Raw genomic sequence first — 19,603 nt, 5'->3', positions numbered from 1 at the left:
AAAAGACAGATGACACCAAAGAAAAATGGGCAAGACTTCTCACTTTGTACTTTTCAGTATCTTTCCAGGTTTTCTAAACTATTATATATACTTCTACCTTTTTATATTTACTTTCAGTTCAATAATACTACACAAATATACTTTCCATGTAAAATATCAGACACTCCAGATAAAAGTAAAGTCCCTATTGACGTTTAATCCCGATCCCCTCCAATAATAGAGAAAATGATTAAACTATTATGCTTTTTTCCCCTAGCTTTTTTTTTTTTATAACAGTAATCTTTTGTGTGTTTTAATGTTTTGTTTATTTTACATGTATGGCATCATACTGATGTGTGTCTTGTCTTGGGACTAGCTTTCCCCCACTCAATATTATGACTTTTACCATGTTTTCTGCTGGTATGTACAAAATTACTGTAGTTATTACCTTACTCTTTTAAAAAATATATATTTTTTATTGATTTCAGAGAGGTAGGGAGAGGGAGGGAGAGAAACATCAATGATGAGACTCATTGATTGGCTGCCTCCTGCACGCCCCACAGTAGGGATTGAGCCTGCAACCTGGCCATGTGCCCTGACCGGGAATCGAACCATGACTTCCTGGTTCATAGGTCAACGCTCAGCCACTGTGCCAATCGGCCGGGCTAGTACCTTGTTCTTTTTCATGACTTCAGAGTCCTCCATAGAATGGATGCTCCACAGTCACACTCTTTCCTCTTTGCCACACCCCCATCTTTGCTCCTAGTTCTCCTCTTTAATGAGAACAATTGGTATGTTATTTAAATATGTATGTAATTCTAGCTTCATAAAGTAAAAATCTCCAGAAAGCTTATGCCTCATTCTAACCTCAGAAAGTGCCATGGCTTTGAGGATTTCCCCAGCTGTCTACGTAGAAGACAGCTTCGCACAGCTTCGGGGAGCCCTGACCTTTGCTATGTGCCCGCCCCCCGTCCCCCAGGACTGGGAATGGTACTAAAAACCTATGACTTTGTTTTTCTACCTCGGTTGCTGATGTGCTGTGTGACCTCGGGCGAGTGGCTCCCCTCACTTCCCCACTTATGAATGGGGGGGCGGGTGGGTTGGAACATATACTCTGTGGGGGTCTTTCTCAGCTCTGAAGTGTCCTGTTGTCCTCAGTGATACATGCAAGTGATCACCAAGGCAGGGATGCCTGAGAAAAATGTTCCTTTTCCTGTAGCCCATCCATAGTCTGCCTCTCAGGGTCTGTCAGGAGAAGTATCGATGCTAAGGAGGCGCGCACAGGAGACACCCAGGACCTGAGGCTTCAGGGACCTGCACCCCCCACCCCCCCAACCCCCAGCGCCCCTGGAACATCTCCTCATCTTCCTGAGGCCTTGAGCAGAGCAGTGCTTCCTACTTATCTCATCCCTATGACTGCTGAAGGCTAAGTTGCCATGGCAACCCAGGCCCACTGAACCACGTTATAAACCTGTTTCTATAAAGAGGAACACTTAGCTGCCTGGAGAGGCCTTCTAAAGGGGAGCAGAGAGGCAATTACTCATGGAGGAGGAGCAAGCCTGCATATTTCAGACCTTCCAGTGCGTACATGTCCCTCCTGTGGAGATGGGACCCTGAGGCATGGACTTACAGACAACCGGAAGCAAGAACCTTCCTGGTCTCTTCTTCTGAGCTCTTGCTATCATGGCCTCCTCCACATCTCTCTCTACCTTGGTTCCCCTCCTTCCCAATGCCTTCCTTTTCCCTCCCTTCTCCATGTGCCTGCCTGCAAGGTGACCCCTGGGATGGACAACTGCAAAAGCCTCGTCCTTGACTCACCTTCCAGCCAGTCCTTCTCCGAGTGGCCAAAGGGGCCTTTAAAGAAAGTCAATCAGACCCCCTCACTCTCCATCTCACAAGGGGATGGCCAGGGACTGCGGCCACCTGCTTCTCCCCCCTCAGCCCCGACCTTGGCCCCTTACCCTCCGCAGTCCAGCTCACTATGGGCTGCTTTTTCTTAAAGACATTCAAGCCTCATCCTCTCCCGACACCCATCACTCTCTGTGTGTCCTATTTCCCTCAGCACGTACACCATCTGCATTCACAATCTCTGCTTATTTACTTCTTCCACTGCCTCCCTCTCCAGAGTAAAAATAGCAATAATCTGTCTCTCCTGTTCCTGGCCATTTATCTTCCACACAAACCTGCACCTGGCCAGGCGCAGGCTATCAACACCCTCAACACCACAGCAGGCTCTCGGTTCTATGTCCCCATTAAACCCTGCATTCGTCCCTCATGGCACTGACTGTGACTGTGACCACATCACTTCTGGGTAAATACTACTCAAATGGGTCTCCTCGTGACTGCCCAGGACACGAGGCAGGGACTTGGCTACTGCTATGTCCAGGAGGGCAGCGCCTGTCCTACGGCAGCCAAGGAGTCATTATTTGTTTAATGAGTGACGGGAAAATTAAGACTCCCAGATGGCCAAAGTCTGGCCGCTAGTGAAGGTGGGCAGGGTGGGACCCGCGTTCCTCCCTAGCGCTCGGATGGTCGAGCTGTCTGACACGGAAAGGAGGGGTGTGGGCCCCACCGGAAGAGCGTGGATCTTGCTGCAGGCCCTGGTCAGGTGTGGTGGGGCCTCAGGAGTCTGATGGGGGGAGGGTTCCTCCCAGCCTGGGACGCTCCCTCTGGGCTCAGGACTCACCAGAGCTTGCTCTATAAGCAGGCAGAACAGGATGGCGTTGCCCACTTCCCTCAGGCTCTGGAACACGTCTGTTTTGAGCTCTGCGTACTCAATGATGTCCTTCAGCTGGTGGTGGAAGAACTCCAGGATCCCTGAGGGTGCAGGGGGGCGGTCAGCGGGGAGTTGACACAGCCCAGCCGGGTTCATGGGACCTGTCAACTGAGCAGCAGCCCCAGACCTGACTCGGGGACAGCCAAAAGCCAAACCTGCGGGCCCTGGGGTAAGGCTTCCTTCAGGCTCAGTACTAGAGAAAGATCAGGAGGCAGGTTCCAGTCTTTTATGGAACAAAACAAAACACACACACACAGTGAGCAGCCCTGAGTCTTTCCCAGTCCCTCCAAAAACTTACCTGAATTCTCAATAATGACAGGCATTAATATTTATTTAGCAGTGTTGGATGCTGTGCTAAGGACTTTATCTGCAATCCCTCATTTGATACTCATAACAACACTATGAATCAGGCACTATTACTCTCGTTTTCAGATGAGGCTCAGAGAGGGTAAGTGGCATGCCCAGAGTCACACAGCTTAGTACATGGGGCAGCTGAGACTGAGCACCAGAGTTTTCAGCCCTAGCCCTTCCCTGTTCTAAATCACATTGACCCAGCAGACATCTTCCTGGATGCCCCAAGCCCCCAATTCAGTCTCTACTCCACTGACTATGAGGGAAGGGAAGAATCACTTCTCTGCCCAGATGTCAAATGTCAAAACTCCTGTTTCCGGACTCACGTTAGAAATGCCATCTGGGGCCGATAGAGGATGGAATCCTAGAGATGCTAAGCTAATGAAGACCTTTATGAGTAAACCTTGCTCTCCCATTTGCATCCTCGTACAACTTCCCAGCAGGCCTGTGAGGCAGGCCCAGCCGCCATCAATTGCCTTTGCTGATGGAAGAATACTACTGTTCAGAGGGATAAAAAAATGGTTGGAGGCTAGCTGCTAGCTAGTGGCAGAGGGAGGATGCAAACCCAGAGCTCTGCCAGCGTGTGGGTATTGTAGAGAAGCAGATCCTCCAAGGCAGGTGGCCGGAGTCCCTTCCCACCACGGGAAGGGTTTGCATTATTTTCCTCTCACCACCCCTGCCCCGGTTCCCCATCACCCACCTGGGGAGCCATACTCATGCCGGGGCAAGCGGCATATCTTGGGCATCACTTCGATCAGTGTTTTCACATACTGGAGAATGGTCCCCTGGAGCTGAGAAAACAAGAGTAAAAAGGAAATAATCCACTGTTGCTGCTCAGGTGCATCTCTAGGCTGAACGCTGGGCTACAGGGGTGTACAGGGGTTCTGCTGAAACCAGTGGGTAAGTGCGATGCTGAATGTGTCCCTAAATTCATGTGTTGAAACCCTAATTCCCAATGTGATGGTATTTGGAGATGAGGCCTTCCAGAGGTAATTAATCATGAGGGTGGGGCTCTCACAATGGGATTAGTGCCCTTATAAGAAGAGACAGGTGAGAGATGATGTCTCTCTGTCATGTGAGGACACAGCCAGGAGGCAATGAACTAGGAGAAAGGCTCTCACCAGAACCTGACCATGCTTGCCCTGATCTTGGACCTCCAGCCTCCAGAACTGTGAGAAATAAGCATGCTGTGTAAGCCACCCAGTCTGTGGTATGTTTGTTACAGCAGCCAGAGCTGACTGAGACAGTAAGGCTCTGTTCCCTGATAGGACAGGGCAGGTTCTCCCCTAATGATGGGTGGCAGCCCCGGTGCCCTTTCTAAGGGAAAATGGGCCATTATAAGACAGAAGAGGGAGCTTTCTCATTAGCCCCCTGGGCTTATAGACTTTAAGGAGGACAGTTTCTAGGCATGCTGTCCTTCCTGGGGTAGGGGGCCTACATGGGACCCAGACTAAGAGTTGAAATGAAATGGGGCCAGGTAGCTGTGGAGACTGAGACAGTCTCTTCTTCAAGCAGGGAAAACCCATAGCACATTTATCCCCCATGTCCAAGGCAGACTTCTTTAATCAATTCACATTTTCTGGATTGAGCGTCACAGTTCATAATCCATGGCTCCACACAGCTGCTACCAGAGAACTGGAGTTAGCCAGTCAATCCTTCTTGCCATGCCTGACATGATTATACATTACTTTTTTATTTCTCTTTCATCAGCTCAAACTTTCAGGAAAATCTTGTTTCACCCTTGCTTTAACAGTGTTGCGGGGAATTAAATGAAGGTTCAGATGACCATACGTGGGGCAGAGACAGAATGGTGATAAATGGATTGGCTTGAGGCCAGTGCAGTATTGGTAGCAGAATTTAGCAAGAAATCTCAAGGGGAAGAAGCACGGTGATTGATTAGAGATGTCTGCCAGGGGCATGGGAGGTGAAAATGGTAGCACCCGTGCCATAGGTATACCATGCAGAAATTAGACAACATGGCACAGGAGGGGACTACGAGCAACCATTACTAGACCCTGAAGGTCAATGTCAGGATTGCTGAGTTCAGTCATGAAGCACAGGGAGTAATCTCAGGGTCAGACAATGAGAGGCATAGGCACAAGTCGGAAGGATCACAGAAATGTAACAGAGCAACAGGTAAGAGGAACCAAGGGATAAGGGGAAAGGTCTCTACCTACAGACACAGCTGACGTGTCTTGATTTCAGAGCCGGGTAAAAAGTGACAGCAGATCTTGTTCCTATCCACCATGCTGGGGCACATCTCAGGCCTCATGTGGCCTGTCCTTACCAAGCTCTTAACGATCTTCAGCAGCTCCTCCATGACCACGGCGATGCCCTGGTAGCCCAGGAGTCTGCAGATGGTCTTGAAGTGAGGGGGCCCCACGAAGTTCCTGTAGGAGCTGTAGATGTGGCTGTAGGCGATGTTGAGAGGCTGGAGAAGAGAGGATGTGCAAGATAAGCAGCTGAGCATGGGATGGACGCCGGCCTGCGTCCTGTCCAGGTGGGAGAAGTAGCACTGACAGAAAGGATGGAACCTGATGTCACCTGGTGCTCTCACTGGGCACCCCGGGGAATATGTTTGCAAGATGCTGGCCAGGAGAGAGGTATGGTCAGTGGCCACAAGATGGAGCAAAGGCCACTAGATGGAGTAGGGGTTCCCCAGGGAAAGAGGATAAAGAACTTCCAGGCGAGTATCTTTTTTACAAAGACTCTTGCTACCCCAACTGTCCACCCCCTGGAGTTTTACAAACTGAGCTATGGGTGGGGGTAAAAAGGACAATTTTCTTTTTCTAGAGACATTTTTTGACCTAGAAACTGGCTGGAAGAACCCTGTGAAAACACAATAGCAGGTTAACACTGGCTTCTTTCTTCTACTTTAGTTGTCTCCGTCTATGACAGGGCGGGGTCTTGGGAAGGAACAGGCCTGAGCGTCAGGAGACCTCTGCTGAGTGCTTGGGAAAATCAGGTTCCTCATCTATGAAATGAGGGGGCTGGATCAAACCAGGGGTTTCCTAACTTTCCGAGTAGCTGTCCAAAGGGAAGATGCCATAGGAACTAATATGCGAAACAGACAAAAGCAGAGCTGCTCTGTTTGGGTGTTGGTGGGGGCCTTAGGGCCCCAGCCACTGACTGGCCACCTCCATATCCTCAGAAGTCCCACGACACCTTTGGTGAATAGGGGGATCTCTGTCTGAGAATATGTGACCAAAATATAGGTTCCTCAATTGCTGTCCTGTGGTTACCAGAGTTGTCACTGACTTTGTTTTGAAATGCTGCCACTTACAGAGCACCTCATGCCAGGCTCCGTGAAGCCTTCCATGTGCAATCTCATTTAACCTACACAACAAACATGTGGATATGGCCAATCCTTCGTCCCATTTCACAGACAAGGGAACTGAGGCTCAGGGTGGTTAAGTAGCTTGCCCAAGGTCACACAGTTCACAGGTAACTGAGCCCTGATCTGCACTCAGGTAGACTTTGGTCAGATTCCAAAGCCCACATTCCTAATCTCTGCTTACAATGGCGGACTTTGGAACTGAATTCTATTATAAACCATACCCATTTTTTAGATAAGGCCTCACTCCAAAGCTTAATTCTGAGTGTAGTCTTCCTGCCCGGAATTATAAAAACGTTGAACACAAACCATGCATATACGAGACCACACCTGATAGGCTGAAATTCTCTAGTAGTTGGCTAATGAGAAATCCTACATGAATGAACCGGGAACTGTAAACGATGCGTTTGCAGGACTGCAAGGGTCTCCACTCCCTCCAGAGCCATGGCGGGAAGATTTAATTATGTTCAGTCTAGGTTTTGGGTTAAGTATGTTTCAGTGTAGATGAATTCTTCTAAACTTTACAAACCAAGCATCATGATCATCGTGCCCTCTACTATCAAGGATACATGAACACACCCGGGAAACCCACTGGCAACGAGGATTCGTGAGAAGCAGAACACCCACGCATCCAGCAGGTTGAATGACAGCTCGTTTGGGAAGCTAATGCCTACATGTGGGAGGCTCAGAAAGTGACAAAGAGCAGCTCCGCACTCCATTCAGATGTGCTGTCACAGTAAACTCTGCCCGAACCTGGCGGGTGGATAGCTTGTGTGTAGTTCCTAAGGATTTCTAAGTGTTGCGGGGCAGGAATGGTTTATGCAGGGCGGGAACTATAACTGACTTAAAGCATGATGTTCACTAAAGCCGATGTTCAGCAAATCCTGGAAGTATATGAATTATTGAGTTTGATTTAGCTGATCATAGGGGCCAGGCCATATCGTTTTCTGTGTTTCAGTCTAACAGAGCTGAGTGTAGGGTGGGGTGAATGAGGCACTAGAGCACAAAATGTTAGGAAGGACGCGAGCGTGTTCGCGAGCGCTCTCTCTCTCTCTCTCTCTCTCTCTCTCTCTCTCTCTCTCTCTCTCTCTCAGTGAGTGTATCCCCGTTCTGGCTCTGTTCTCAGAGCCTCATTCTGTATTCTCCTGCTTTAGGGATGGGGAGTATATCGCCAACACCAAACCAACCATGGCTTACCTCTGGTAGGGGAAGAAGACTGACTAGAAAGGGGCATGAGAGAACTTTCTAGGTGATGGAAATGTCCTACATGTTGCTTTGGTTGTTGACTACACAGATGTATATATATTTGTCAAAACTCATGAAACTACATGTACCCTTATGATTGTGCATTTATGGATGAGTGGTTGTATTTTCCCAACTTCTTATGTTGAAATCCTAACCTCTATGTTTGGGACTTTTGGGAGGTCATTAAGTCATGAGGGTGGAGCCTTCATGAATGGGATTAGTGCCCTTGTAAGAAGAGACGCTAGAGCTTCCCCCGATCCCCATGATGTGGGATACAATGAGAACAAGGCCATCTGCAAACCAGGAAGCGGGCTTTCACCAGACACCAGATCCACTGGCACCTTGATCTTGGACTTCCCAGCATTGAGGTAATAAAGAAATTTCAAGCCACCCAGTTGATGGTAATCTTGTTATAGCAGCCGGAACTAAGTGGATTTTACTATATATGATTATGTGTCCATATAAAAGTAAATAAGAAAACCCACTGGGCTACATCATAGCCTAATTTACTTCCCAACATTTGTCTTCAAAGATTAAAAAACAACCTTAATTTAATTTCCTCTGGAAGAGGGCTGCAGCTCGAGCCTGGACAGGCATGAGGGAATGGTGACCTGGCTCTGCTCATGGCCCCAAGGGGCACTTGACAGGGTGCATGGGCTGCCATAACTCCCTTCCATTCTCCCCACACACCACGCACTTTGGGCCTCGCCTCTGAACCCAGTAAAGCTCTGAGCACTTTCCCTTCATCCCCTTTCAAATCCTATATAATAAAAGGGTAATATGCAAATCGACTGAACAGTGGAATGACGGGTCACTATGACGTGCACTGACCACCAAGGGGCAGACGCTCAGTGAAGGAGCTGCCCCCTGGTGGTCAGTGCACTCCCACAGGGGAGTGCTGCTCAGCCAGAAGCCAGCTCACAGCTGGTGAGTGCAGCTGCGGTGGTGGTGGTGGGAGCTTCCTCTGCCTCTAAGGCAATTGGACATCCCCCAACCTCCCTGAGGGCTCCTGGACTGCGAGAGGGCACAGACTGGGCTGAGGAATCCACACACCCCCACCACCACCCCAGTGCACGAATTTCATGTGCTGGGCCTCTAAATGCCTATAAAAGGCATTTCTGAGCAGCAGGGTGATTTCCAATGGCTACCCCTGGAGGAGACAAAAAACAATCAGCTACTTTATTTCTTCTGTCTGATTCTATGACTTCTTTTTTTTGCTTTGTCTGAGTCTATAGTTATAAACGGGCATGGGCACCCCTGAGTTCAAATCCCAGGTCCATAAATTTACTAGCTAGATGATCTTGAGCAAATTACTTAACCTCCCTTAGCTTTGGTTTTCCCTAAGTAAAGATAATGCCATTTCCAATAGGGCCATTGGGAGGTTTGAATGAGATAACAGATAGAAAACACTGAGCCCGGTGCCTGACACTCTGCAAGCACTCATTGTAATAGCAGCCATTCCTAATGCTTTGTTCGATAATTTGGTAAGTAAGCCAGGGAAATACAGCGTCCTGGTCGAATCCCCCCCAGCAGTCATGATGCTGCTCTGAATGTGAAGAAGGGGGTGTGTACATGGGGTACAAGTCTACACAACACAGTGGATGTCCCACAGAGGACACAGTTTGGAACCAGCTGCTGAAATGCACCCCAAAATGCAGATTTTGCTTAATATTTACAACATTATAAAAGTGAGAGCTGTGCAACAACAGACTGCACTGGGTAGGAGCTCTCACTGCTGCAAGTGTTTGGGTGGAGGCTGAGAAACATGGCTCCGGTTGCTGGAAGGGAACCTGCCTGGGATTGAGCACTGGAAGGGATGGGATTAACGCTCCCTTCAGAGGTGCAAACTCCAGCGAGGTCTTCCTGGATGATCCTCCTCCCTGGCAGTCTTCTTAACCCCACCCAAGGAGCTTCTAGTACCAAGTCTTCTTTGGCACTTGCTGGCAAGCACACACACACAATATATATATAGGGTTCAACAGCCCTCCCCAGTTCTAGACAGAAGAGAAGAAAATTTTGGAATTGTTTTACCACACACAAGGGTTTTTAAAAGTCCCCCTTACAGGCCTGCTCAATGCACACAGGCAGCCTCTTGTTCTTACGTCAGTCTTGTATTCTGGTCTAGACCCAAAGTTTAAGCTTCAGCTGGCTCAGGAAGGACCAGCATGAATTGAGCAGAATTTAAATCCAAGTGAACAAGCACCCCTCACCCCCAAAATACACCACGCCCATGCAAGAAGCACACACACATGCCAAAAAGTACATGCACACACACCCCCGGAGGGCACCCATCTGACCTGCTGGCTCAGCAGGAGGCTGGGCCCTATTGAGAAAATGTGGGAATATGGGAGCCTGGGCATTTTCTGAGGTTGGCAAAGAAAAACAGGAATGCAACATGGCTTGAGACATTGAAAACTGCTCCAAATCTCTTATACTGAACCAGTCCTGCCAACTGACTCAGGTTACAACCCAAGGGCCTACCTTAGAAATGAATTATGATTAGGATGGCTCACTTTTTAATATCAAGCTAAACAAGCTTGCACCATCCACACGGCACAAAATAATTTTATGAGATCTTAGGAGATAAATTATCCTGATTCAGGAATCAGAGCCATCTTATTAATGTGTGACATGGATGTGCATTGTTTTAAAAAGGCAAAACAGTATTTTTATGAGAGAAAAAAAATATGGTGAGTTCAACCTGGAAGATCCTGGACACTATATTACCTGTACAAGGACCTTTTAAAAATTGTGATAAAGCATACATAACACAGAAGCTACCGTTTAAGCCATGTTAAAGTGTGGTATATGGGCTTTTAGTCAGAAGGCCTCTTTCACCAGATAGTAAACAGGGCCAGCCACTTCAAACAATGAGACCTATTTATTTAGCAAACTGAATTTGCAAGCAATTTGTATCTCCTTTCTGGAATCACAATTGCTGTTTTCCGAGATCCCAAGAGGAATTAAAACTGTTTCTAACTTTCTGTTTTAGTTATAATTTCTCTAATGTTCCTTGAGCAATCTGAATACTATCAGCCACCAACACAGACACAGCTCTCTAATCCGGTTCAGAGAGCGAGCTGCAGCTCAATCTGAAATCCCTGCAGGTAAACGAATAAAACAGCAACACCAGGGAAGAGCACAGGTAAGAGGCACAAAGGACTGGAAACTTCTGAGTTACAGGTTCAAATCCATTGCTAGGGCATGGGGAAAACTGCGGATGTGTCTGTCTGTCCATGCCTTCTTGATGTCTAGTGAGCTGTAGGGCTGGGTCTCCAGCATCTGGGTTCCTTGTTGGTCTTCTCAGCTAAGAGGCTGGAAGAGTCAAGGCAGGCGCTGTAGAGACCTCAAGAAATGATGCTCCTCTTCCTTGTCTTACAAAGTCAGTCCTTTGGAGAAGGCGAGAGGGAGAGCAGGAACTAGGCCTTCCTATTCAGAGATACCATATCAACCCTCTAACACTAAATTTTTAGAGGAAACCAATGTCATCACTTTTTTTCATAATCGAGTATAATAAGATGTGTATAATGCTTCTCTGTTTATGAATGTTTTCAGCTTATAATTTCTTCACAACTGTCCAGGTGCATTGTATAGCTATAGTAGCAAATTACCAAATTGGGGTGGGGGTGTGGTCAAGAGGGGGCTTACAATGACAGAAATTTATTCTCTTGTAATTCTAGACTCCATCATCCAAAATCAGTATCACTGGGCCACAATCAGGTCAGCAGGGCCACACTTCTTCCAGACTCTCTAGAGAAGAATTCGTTCCTTGCTTCTTCCAGCTCTGGTGGCAGCCAGCATTCCTTGGGTTGTGGCTGCATCACTCCAATCTTCCAATGTCTCTGCTGAGATCTGGTCTTCTCCTCTGTATGTGTGTAACCTCCCTCTTTTTTTTTTTTTTTTTTAAATGTATTTTTATTTCAGAAAGGAAGGGAGAGGGAGAGATAGAAACATCAATGATGAGGAGAATCATTGATTGGCTGCCTCCTGCACAACCTCCACTGGGGATTGAGCCCACAACCTGGGCATGTGCCCTGACCGGGAATCAAACCCTGATCTCCTGATTCATAGGTCAATGCTCAACCACTGAGCTAGCTGGGCAAACCTCCCTCTTATAAGGACATTTGTGATGGCATTTAGGATTCATACTGGCAATTCAGGATAATCTTCCTACCATACGATCCTTCACTTAATCACCTCTGCAAAACCCTTTATCCAAATCAAGTAACATTCCCAAGTTCCAGGATCAGGACCTGATATCTCTGGAGGCCATTACCAGCCTACGACACACAGTGAGGCAGGTGCAACCATCCCCATTTAGCAGAGGAGGAATCTAAGTGAGGTGACTTGCCTGAGGTGGCATACAAGTGGATATCCTGCTATATGTATAAATTGCCAAAATCACGGAATTCTCTAGATGGTGAATAAATAATGTGTAGCCTGGGAGTGAGACCACGCAGACACGAGTAGGGATGGCAGCAGCAAAGTGGGTGGCACTGCTGGTGGTGGTGTCAGTGGGACCGAGGCAGAGTCCCCAGGTCAGGCCATGTGGTAAGAGCTGGGGCCCAGGTATGGACCCAGCTGCGATATACCCAGGTTACTACAGCAAAGCCCCTCAGGATGATGACTGAATGAGGAAGGCATGGCAGGACTAGGATACATTTCCCTGAGGTCAAATCATGCCTTGCGGCATCATGTAGTCATTGATGACCACAGCCATACTTGCTAAAGACCGAAAAATGATCAGGAAATCACTGGTATAATTGAAAGAATGACTTGTGCCACAATCTGCATCACTTGGAAGGTAGCTGTATGATATGGCCTCCAGATTCCTGAGGGAAGGTAGCATCATGCAGGGTACAAACCTTGCCCATTGCAGCCTGTGGACTAACCAACTCAGGAAATGGCTCTGACCCGCTGACCTCTTCTTAGGTAATCACTGCTCCTCTTCCTAAGCCAGCACTTCGTAGAGAGGGGTTCATCTCACTGCTGCTATAAGGCAGGCATTATTGATATCTGCATTTTTACACAAGAGTTCCCCAAGGTATAAAAAGTGAAGGAACTTGTCCAAGGCCACACAAGTAGGATGTGAGCCCAGCCTGGGAGTGTTCAGGGCCTGCACTCTGAGCCCTGGGTGCAATCAGTTTTGGGGCTCAGGTAAGCCCTCACGTGGTCCCTTTACCGCCACCTTCAGGAAGGGCATAGGAACCCCACTCCTGGCTGATTTCCTCAGGCAGTGATTTATATCTGGTGTACACAGCCTAGCCTGTACTCGTGGCAGAGCCTACAACGTGGACACACTGCAGATGGGCCTCCCTGAAGGTGAGCCACGTGGCTGAGGTGTGATTTCCTGGGCCATTGACCTCACTCACAGAGTACTGGCTCCCCTGGATGCTGGTGAACGGTGGTGCCCAAGGGAGCAGGATGAGCCCCGGCCAGGGATTCGGTTTCCACCCCAGGTTCTGCCACAGCCCGAGGAACCTGTCCCTTCTCTCAGAATCCATGAAGCCAAAGGACTTGTAAGGCCTCATATTCTCAGCATCTCAAACCTCTCAATAACATGCTCAGTGTTAAAAATGGCAGCCAGAAACATTAAAAGGAAATTCCCCTTTCTGTGGCAAAGGCTTGAGTTCTATCTTATCACTCCACAGGCTCCTTAATTGGTATTTTTATTCCCCTCAAAATAACCTTTTCAAAAGGCACCTGCGGACTAGCACACTGGCCTTTCTGTGGAGAGGACGCCTTCGCGCTCTGTGGGAGTTACCATTAGCAAGAATTACAGCAGATTGTGACAGGCCCCTGGGAGGGCCGAAGCCACGGGAAAGCCACAGAGCACGCCAACCAAGGCCACGGGAAAGCCACACAGCACGCTAACCAAGAGACGCTGGACATCCCAACTCCACACTCCACAGAGACCATTGGCCCGGGGGTGGGGGTGGGGGTGGGGGTGGTTCTGTGACTCACCAGGCAACTCTTAGCGATTTTTTTGACTATCCCTAACGTGAATCACAAGGAAACCTTCAGGGGTGCACTTGGCTACTTTGGCCAAAACTGAGAAGAAAAAAGCGGACTTTTAACAACACATAATTCTTGTAAATAATTCAGGTTTCCATCTATCTGAGCTAGGGTTGCTGTAACAGATTACCTCGCTCAGTGGCTTTAAGATGACAGAACTGTATTCTCTATTTCAGCCGTGCCCTCTGATCTCTCCAACAGAACAGTGGCAATGTATTCTTTTAAGGTAGAGGGGAAAAGAAGGGGATGGAGGCTCAGAGGCAGGGAAATGAAAAAGGGCAAGGAAGCAAAGGCAGGATTCTTGAAAGAAAAGGAACGCTGGGGAACATCCAACCCAGGAGTAGTAAACAGTTTCTGGTGTCAACTCCAAGTGATTGACTGACAGCAGTTTCTTGCGGGGGGAGGGGGTTGTGTTAAGAAGGACTCTTGAGGCTGTTTCTGAGCCCCAGTGGGAGGAGCGCTGTATTAGTTCTGTGGGGCTGCTGTAACAAATTACCACAAATGTGGTGGGTTAAAACAATGGAAATCTCACATCACTCTCAGTTCTGAAGGCCAGAAGCCTGAAATCAAGGAGTCAGCAGGGCCACGCTGCCTCCGAAGGCTCCAGGGGGGAATCCTTCCTTTCACCTTCCAGCTCCTGGCGACCCCTGGCGTTCCCTGGTTTATGGCAGCATCACTCCACTCTCTGCCTCTGTCTTTACATAGCTTCTTCCTGTGGTGTCTCTCTGTGTGTATATCTCCCTCTCCTTTTCCTCCGAAAGACACCAGTCATTGGATTTAGGACTCCCTCTACATCGAGTATAAGATCATTTTGAGATCCTTAACTAATTAATTCCTCAAAGACCCTATTTCCAAATAAGGTCACATTCTGAAGTTCTGTGTGGACCTGAATTTTGCGGGGACATTCAAACCAACCCAGGACAAGTACCACTATGGTTTAGTAAGCCTGACACAGGTTCAGGACTGGACAGGGGTAGTACCCATGTCTTCTAGCTGCCACCTGATGTAGCCCATGCCCACAGCTTTACAGATGATAGAACGGAGGCCCAGAGAATAAAAGACTCTTGACCAGTGTCATATGCCTAGGTGATGCCACAGGAGACCAGAAAAAAGAAGAGACTGCAGAGGTGGGATAGGATGTAGGGGTGGGATGGAGATGAAATTACTGTTTTAGTTGTGGGATAATAGAGAAGGGCATCTTTGCATTCGAAACCATTGTCCAAAGAGTATCTAGATGTGGAAAAAACAACCACAAAAAAAAAAACAACAAACAAACAAAAAAAAACACACCACACAACCAAAACCCTGAGCTAATTAGAAAATTTAGGAGCCTTAGAAGAATTAGTACCACTCTGAGGATCAGATCTGTTTGCCCTTTTTTTTTTTTTGCCAAATAAACAAGAGCGCCTCTCATTGGGCAAAAGCCTTTCCAGGCTGGTCCCGAAAGCATCCTGCGTACTTTATGCCTGCTGGTTGCCATGGTGAATGATGCTGATCTGAAGAAATGAATAGTGTGAGCGTTGGGGGCGGCAGTGGGATTACTCAGACAGTGGCGAGAGAGACATCAAGGAGAGCCCAGAGCAGAGGGGGAAAGGCACCATTCCCTTAGCTCGGGTCCACCTGCCTCTGAAGGCTACGCTCTAACCAGATCCTCAGCACACAAGCATCAGGTAAGAGGGAAAACGGCTCTCCTTGGAAATGGAAATGGCTTTTCCCTTCCCACTCCGCTTGGAGGAGGGCCAGGCCATGGTAATATACATAGCTATGCACAGGGGGGGGGGGGGGAGTTTCCAAACAGAAGCAGAGGAAGGAAAATAAATAAGGGAGACAGATTTGGTCCTAAAAGCTGAGGATGCTGTTAGCATCTTGACAGAAAGCTCTTAAAAATGTCTGCTGTGGGGAACTCAGTCTGCAAAGACAGCCAGCTGCAGAGGGAAGGCAAACAGGAGAGAAGATTCACAACAAGAAACGGATTGCTAATCACCCCTGAAGGAAGGGTTTTACGAGGGCCATTACCTCTATGTCCTTAGTCATGAATTAAGCTCTTTCACTGTGGTCGGAGGTGTACTTATAGGGATGTGTGGGGTGCTGGGTGGCGTGGATAGGTGTGCATGAGAGCGAGCGTACGTAGTCAGTCCCCTTCGCAATGACCTCCCCTGGAGGGATCCGAGCACACACACCTGTCTCGTCCCTTTCATGCCCCATTTTCCCGGGAGGAAATTTCCAGCCACATAGGAAGGCATGACTCCCCTTCCTGAGCATTTTAGTTCACTGTCATCCTTAGAGAAGGAAAACATGAACTGCGAAAGCACTAGACGCGATGCGTCTTTCTGCAGCTCACCCCCTCTAGGAAAACAGAAGGTGGGGTGGGGTGGGGGGTGGGGAGGGAGGCAGGGAGGAGAGAGAGCAGCTCCTTATGGAAGTCTGACTTAATTTCCAATTCTGGTTAAAATCGGATTATTTTTTGACTGTGTCACTGCAACCTAAAACAAAACCTCCCGTGTTTCATGGGAGAGGAGGCGCAGAGAACAGAGCAGGGGGAGACCTATACGTCAACATACGCCGGTTGAATATGGCTGCCCCTGGGTTTTATATGAGGGGAGATTCAGTGAGGGGGAAATACGCAGAATGAAAAGAAACAAAAAGGCTTGAGGATGGCGCTCCCTTCCCAAAGCCAGAGGGCTGGCAATCTGAAGATGGCTCGTTGGATTCATCTGGAAAAACAGCAACGGGTCCTAGTACCAGCGTCTCCTGTCACAGTGACATCCTATTACTAAACCCAGCAGCCTTGCTCTGAAAATCCAGCGGTGAAGTGGCTTTGAGGCTGATTCCTATTAGCCGTGTCACCTCGGATTGCTCATCCATAAAATGGAAATCTAGCTCAGAGGGTATGATGACGAATTAAGGGAATTTGTTATTGTAGGTTGAACAGCTAGCAGGAGCTGTGAGAGGGCAGTGGCTTGCTAACTGGTGGTTATTACCATTATTAACATTCATGGTCCCAGTAGTAATAAAGAGTAGCAGCTGTGCTTGTATTAGGAGCTGATTGTACTGATCTATGAAACTATTTCCTGGGTACCTTTGGCTTTGATAAAACAAACACAAGAACAGAGGCTTTGGGGAGAAATGAGCCACCCATGAGTGACAAATCTCTCACCATGGGCAACAGAACTGGGAGGCAAAATGTTCTAGATGGCCGAGCTACCAGCACTCAGAGAAGATGCAAGAGGTCCAGAAGGGAAATCTAGGTGAAACACCTGCCTGGCTTGCAGGTCACAGACCTGTGGTGACTCACGCAGGGACTCTGAGATGGTTCTGATTCCTCCTTTCGTTGCCTTTTTTCTTCTTGTTTTTAAGGCTTGGGAACAACGTTGTATGTAAAGGATCTGAACCAGGGCAGGACGGGACTGGGGAATGTGGGCTCATCCTTTTTCGGTCTGAAGGCCACCAGCTTTGGCATGAGACGTCTGTCCTGCGGTTGTTTAGCTATGCCTAGCTGAGTAACGTGGCCTCTCGGTCTCCATTTTCTGGTCTGTAAAATGGGGGTAATATTAGTCTCCATCTCGAATGCTCCATAAAGAGTGGCTATGATGATCATAAATAAATAATTAAGGGGAAGTCACTCTTCACTCTGATTCTGGTTGCAGGATGGGGATGACCATCGAGGTGTGGAACCTTTCTTCTTCGAGAGCCATCGTTTCCTGGACGCCCAAGGAGCCCTGCCAGGAGGACCATTACCATGTTATGTACAGGGCCAACTGGAACAACATCTTCACCGGCTACATTCGCAACAGCTTCCACTACGAGGAGAAGGTGCCTCGAACCGTCAGCAGGGTGGCCCTCGAGCACCTCGCCCCTTCCACTTTCTACTTCCTGTGCGTCAGCTGCAAGAAGCTTACCTACCCCCAGAAGCATTACTGCACCATGTTCTACACCCCGGATAAGAACCCGCTGGTTCCCAGAGGCTACCTGGTGAACCCCCAGCTCTCCCTGTGGGTCCTGCTGGCCATTCTGCTGGCCTGCTTCACAGCCGTCCTTGCTTTCATCTGCCTCCAGTACTGGTGCCTCCGCTGCCATGTGCCCCGTTGGTCTTACAGAGAGCCCCACATAATGGAAGCCAACGGATTGGTGAGATGGCCACGGGACGGCCCGGCTCCTGATCAGGAAGAGGAAGACCAGCAGGGGCTCCCCCTGGTGGAAAGGCCACGCAGAGATTCAGGAGCTGGAGTAGAACTGGAGGCCGAAGCCGCAGCCGCAGCAGCAGCAGCAGCCGAAGCCGACGCCGACCAGGATGCCCCCAATGCAGGTGCCCCCCAGAGGGAGGGTGGTGGCCAACCTGGCATTGTGCCTCATTTTGAGGAGTGAGAGGTGGGGAGGAGGCAGCCCCAATCTGTGGCATCAAGCCTCCACACGGTAGTTCCTCTGTAAAAATGTGTCCGTAGCCTTTCCATGTCTCCTCGCAAATTCAGTGTTCTTGTGGATCACCTGGCTCAGCGACCACACTCCTCAAGCCGGAGGACTCACCCCCATGCTGTGCTCTGGGAGAAGCGTGGCCTCTCAGGGGGGGGCCTAGTGGGGGCCGGGGCAGTTAGAAATATAAACACTTATTTTAACATGAAAACACACGTGAATCCCTTAGGAAGTAGAAAGTGAAATTTGCATAACTTGACTAAAACACAGGACTTCAGGGGAGCTGTGGAGGTGAAGACAGTCAGCTTCAGGCCGAGGTCCAGGCTCTGCTTTGGGGGGGCTGTTTTGGAAAAGTGGACAGAAGGCTCGCCCCAGCTTGTTTCCCAAATTTCAGGCAATTACATAGCACCTCGGACATTATTTTTGTGTGTTTTTTTTTTTTAAGCCAGATACCATCTTTACTATTCTTAGCAAATAGTCTTAAATTGACTCATGCTTTAAAACTTAAACTTATTTTAAAAGGAAGCTGTACATTAATCAAAACATGAATACTGGCACCCTCCTGCCATAAAGAGAAGAGACATAAGGATAAATAGAATGAAAACAAAATAATAAATTCGACCTAGATACTACTGCCCACTAAAGACTCCAAGTTTAAAGCCTGCTTTCTATTCTTCGACAAAAAGGGAGATTAGCAAGCACTGAAGTACTAAAGACCTATTAGCACCAACATTAAGTCTGTCTCCTTGATATAAGCAACGAGGTTTGCAAGAGAAGTGGAAAGGGAGGCGTTCTTACTTTGTGAGTCCCTGGGATTTAAAGCCGTGGCCGTGAACCAGCTAAAATGCTGCGTGTCGTGATGAGAACGTTTGCCTTGACCAGACTGGCTGTTCCGGAGAAGACACCTCCCAGCACCGCCCTGAGCGCCTCTAAGCCCCACCTCGAGGCCCGGCCGGCTGGAGCGCATCTGGGTTCACCACCCTTCCTAACCTAGGGCTCCCCGGCCCAGAGGACCACCTTTCTCAACAAGGTCACGTTTATCCAGTCGGTTCCTCTTCTAAGTTCATTGGAAAATGGGGTCAAAGGTGGCCATTTTATTGCACCACCAAGAGAAACGCTGGCTTTTTTGTTGTTGACACACCTCACCGCTTCAGTGGCATTCTTCAGTCCGCCCTTAGCCCCCCCCCCCCCCCCCCGGGGAAGAAGTGAATCTCCTCCATCACGACGGGGAGACCGTGCACATTGCTCCCCTGTCATCACCATGAGGTGGAAATGGAACTTGAGGAGGGCAGTGGTGATGTCTGCTTCAATCTCTATTACACCCCCAGCATGTAAAACCCAGCCCCGTGTCTGGCCTATCGTGGGTGTTGAATAGATGTCTGTCCAACGCACGGCAGTGGACGGAAGGTCTAGCCCTGGCACCGCTGGGAATGCGTAGTTAGCGTCAGGATGGGTGCTTGTGAACAGAGCTGCTCAGTTCTAGCTCCAGTCAA

At 48.7% G+C, this 19,603-nt stretch overlaps 2 protein-coding genes across 2 annotated transcripts in view; one reads left to right on the top strand and one right to left on the bottom strand.

Annotated features, from left to right (window-relative positions):
- The window catches only part of CYFIP2 (cytoplasmic FMR1 interacting protein 2), a 105,075-nt gene that overhangs the window by 21,041 nt on the left and 64,431 nt on the right, over window positions 1-19,603 (bottom strand). The window contains exons 25-27 of the mRNA XM_008147678.3: window positions 5,394-5,537; window positions 3,807-3,897; window positions 2,666-2,796 (exon numbers count right to left, since the gene is read on the bottom strand). Of these exons, the coding sequence (XP_008145900.1) occupies window positions 2,666-2,796; window positions 3,807-3,897; window positions 5,394-5,537 (366 nt within the window). The remainder of the gene's footprint in view (window positions 1-2,665; window positions 2,797-3,806; window positions 3,898-5,393; window positions 5,538-19,603) is intronic.
- Window positions 17,355-18,065, top strand: FNDC9 (fibronectin type III domain containing 9). The gene has a single exon (XM_054718103.1). It carries the CDS (start codon window positions 17,355-17,357, stop codon window positions 18,063-18,065), a length of 711 nt encoding a protein of 236 aa, XP_054574078.1.

This window comes from Eptesicus fuscus, chromosome 6 (genome assembly GCF_027574615.1).
Source record: "Eptesicus fuscus isolate TK198812 chromosome 6, DD_ASM_mEF_20220401, whole genome shotgun sequence".
Lineage (NCBI taxonomy): Eukaryota > Metazoa > Chordata > Mammalia > Chiroptera > Vespertilionidae > Eptesicus > Eptesicus fuscus.
This window is presented reverse-complemented; position numbering and strand designations above follow the sequence as displayed.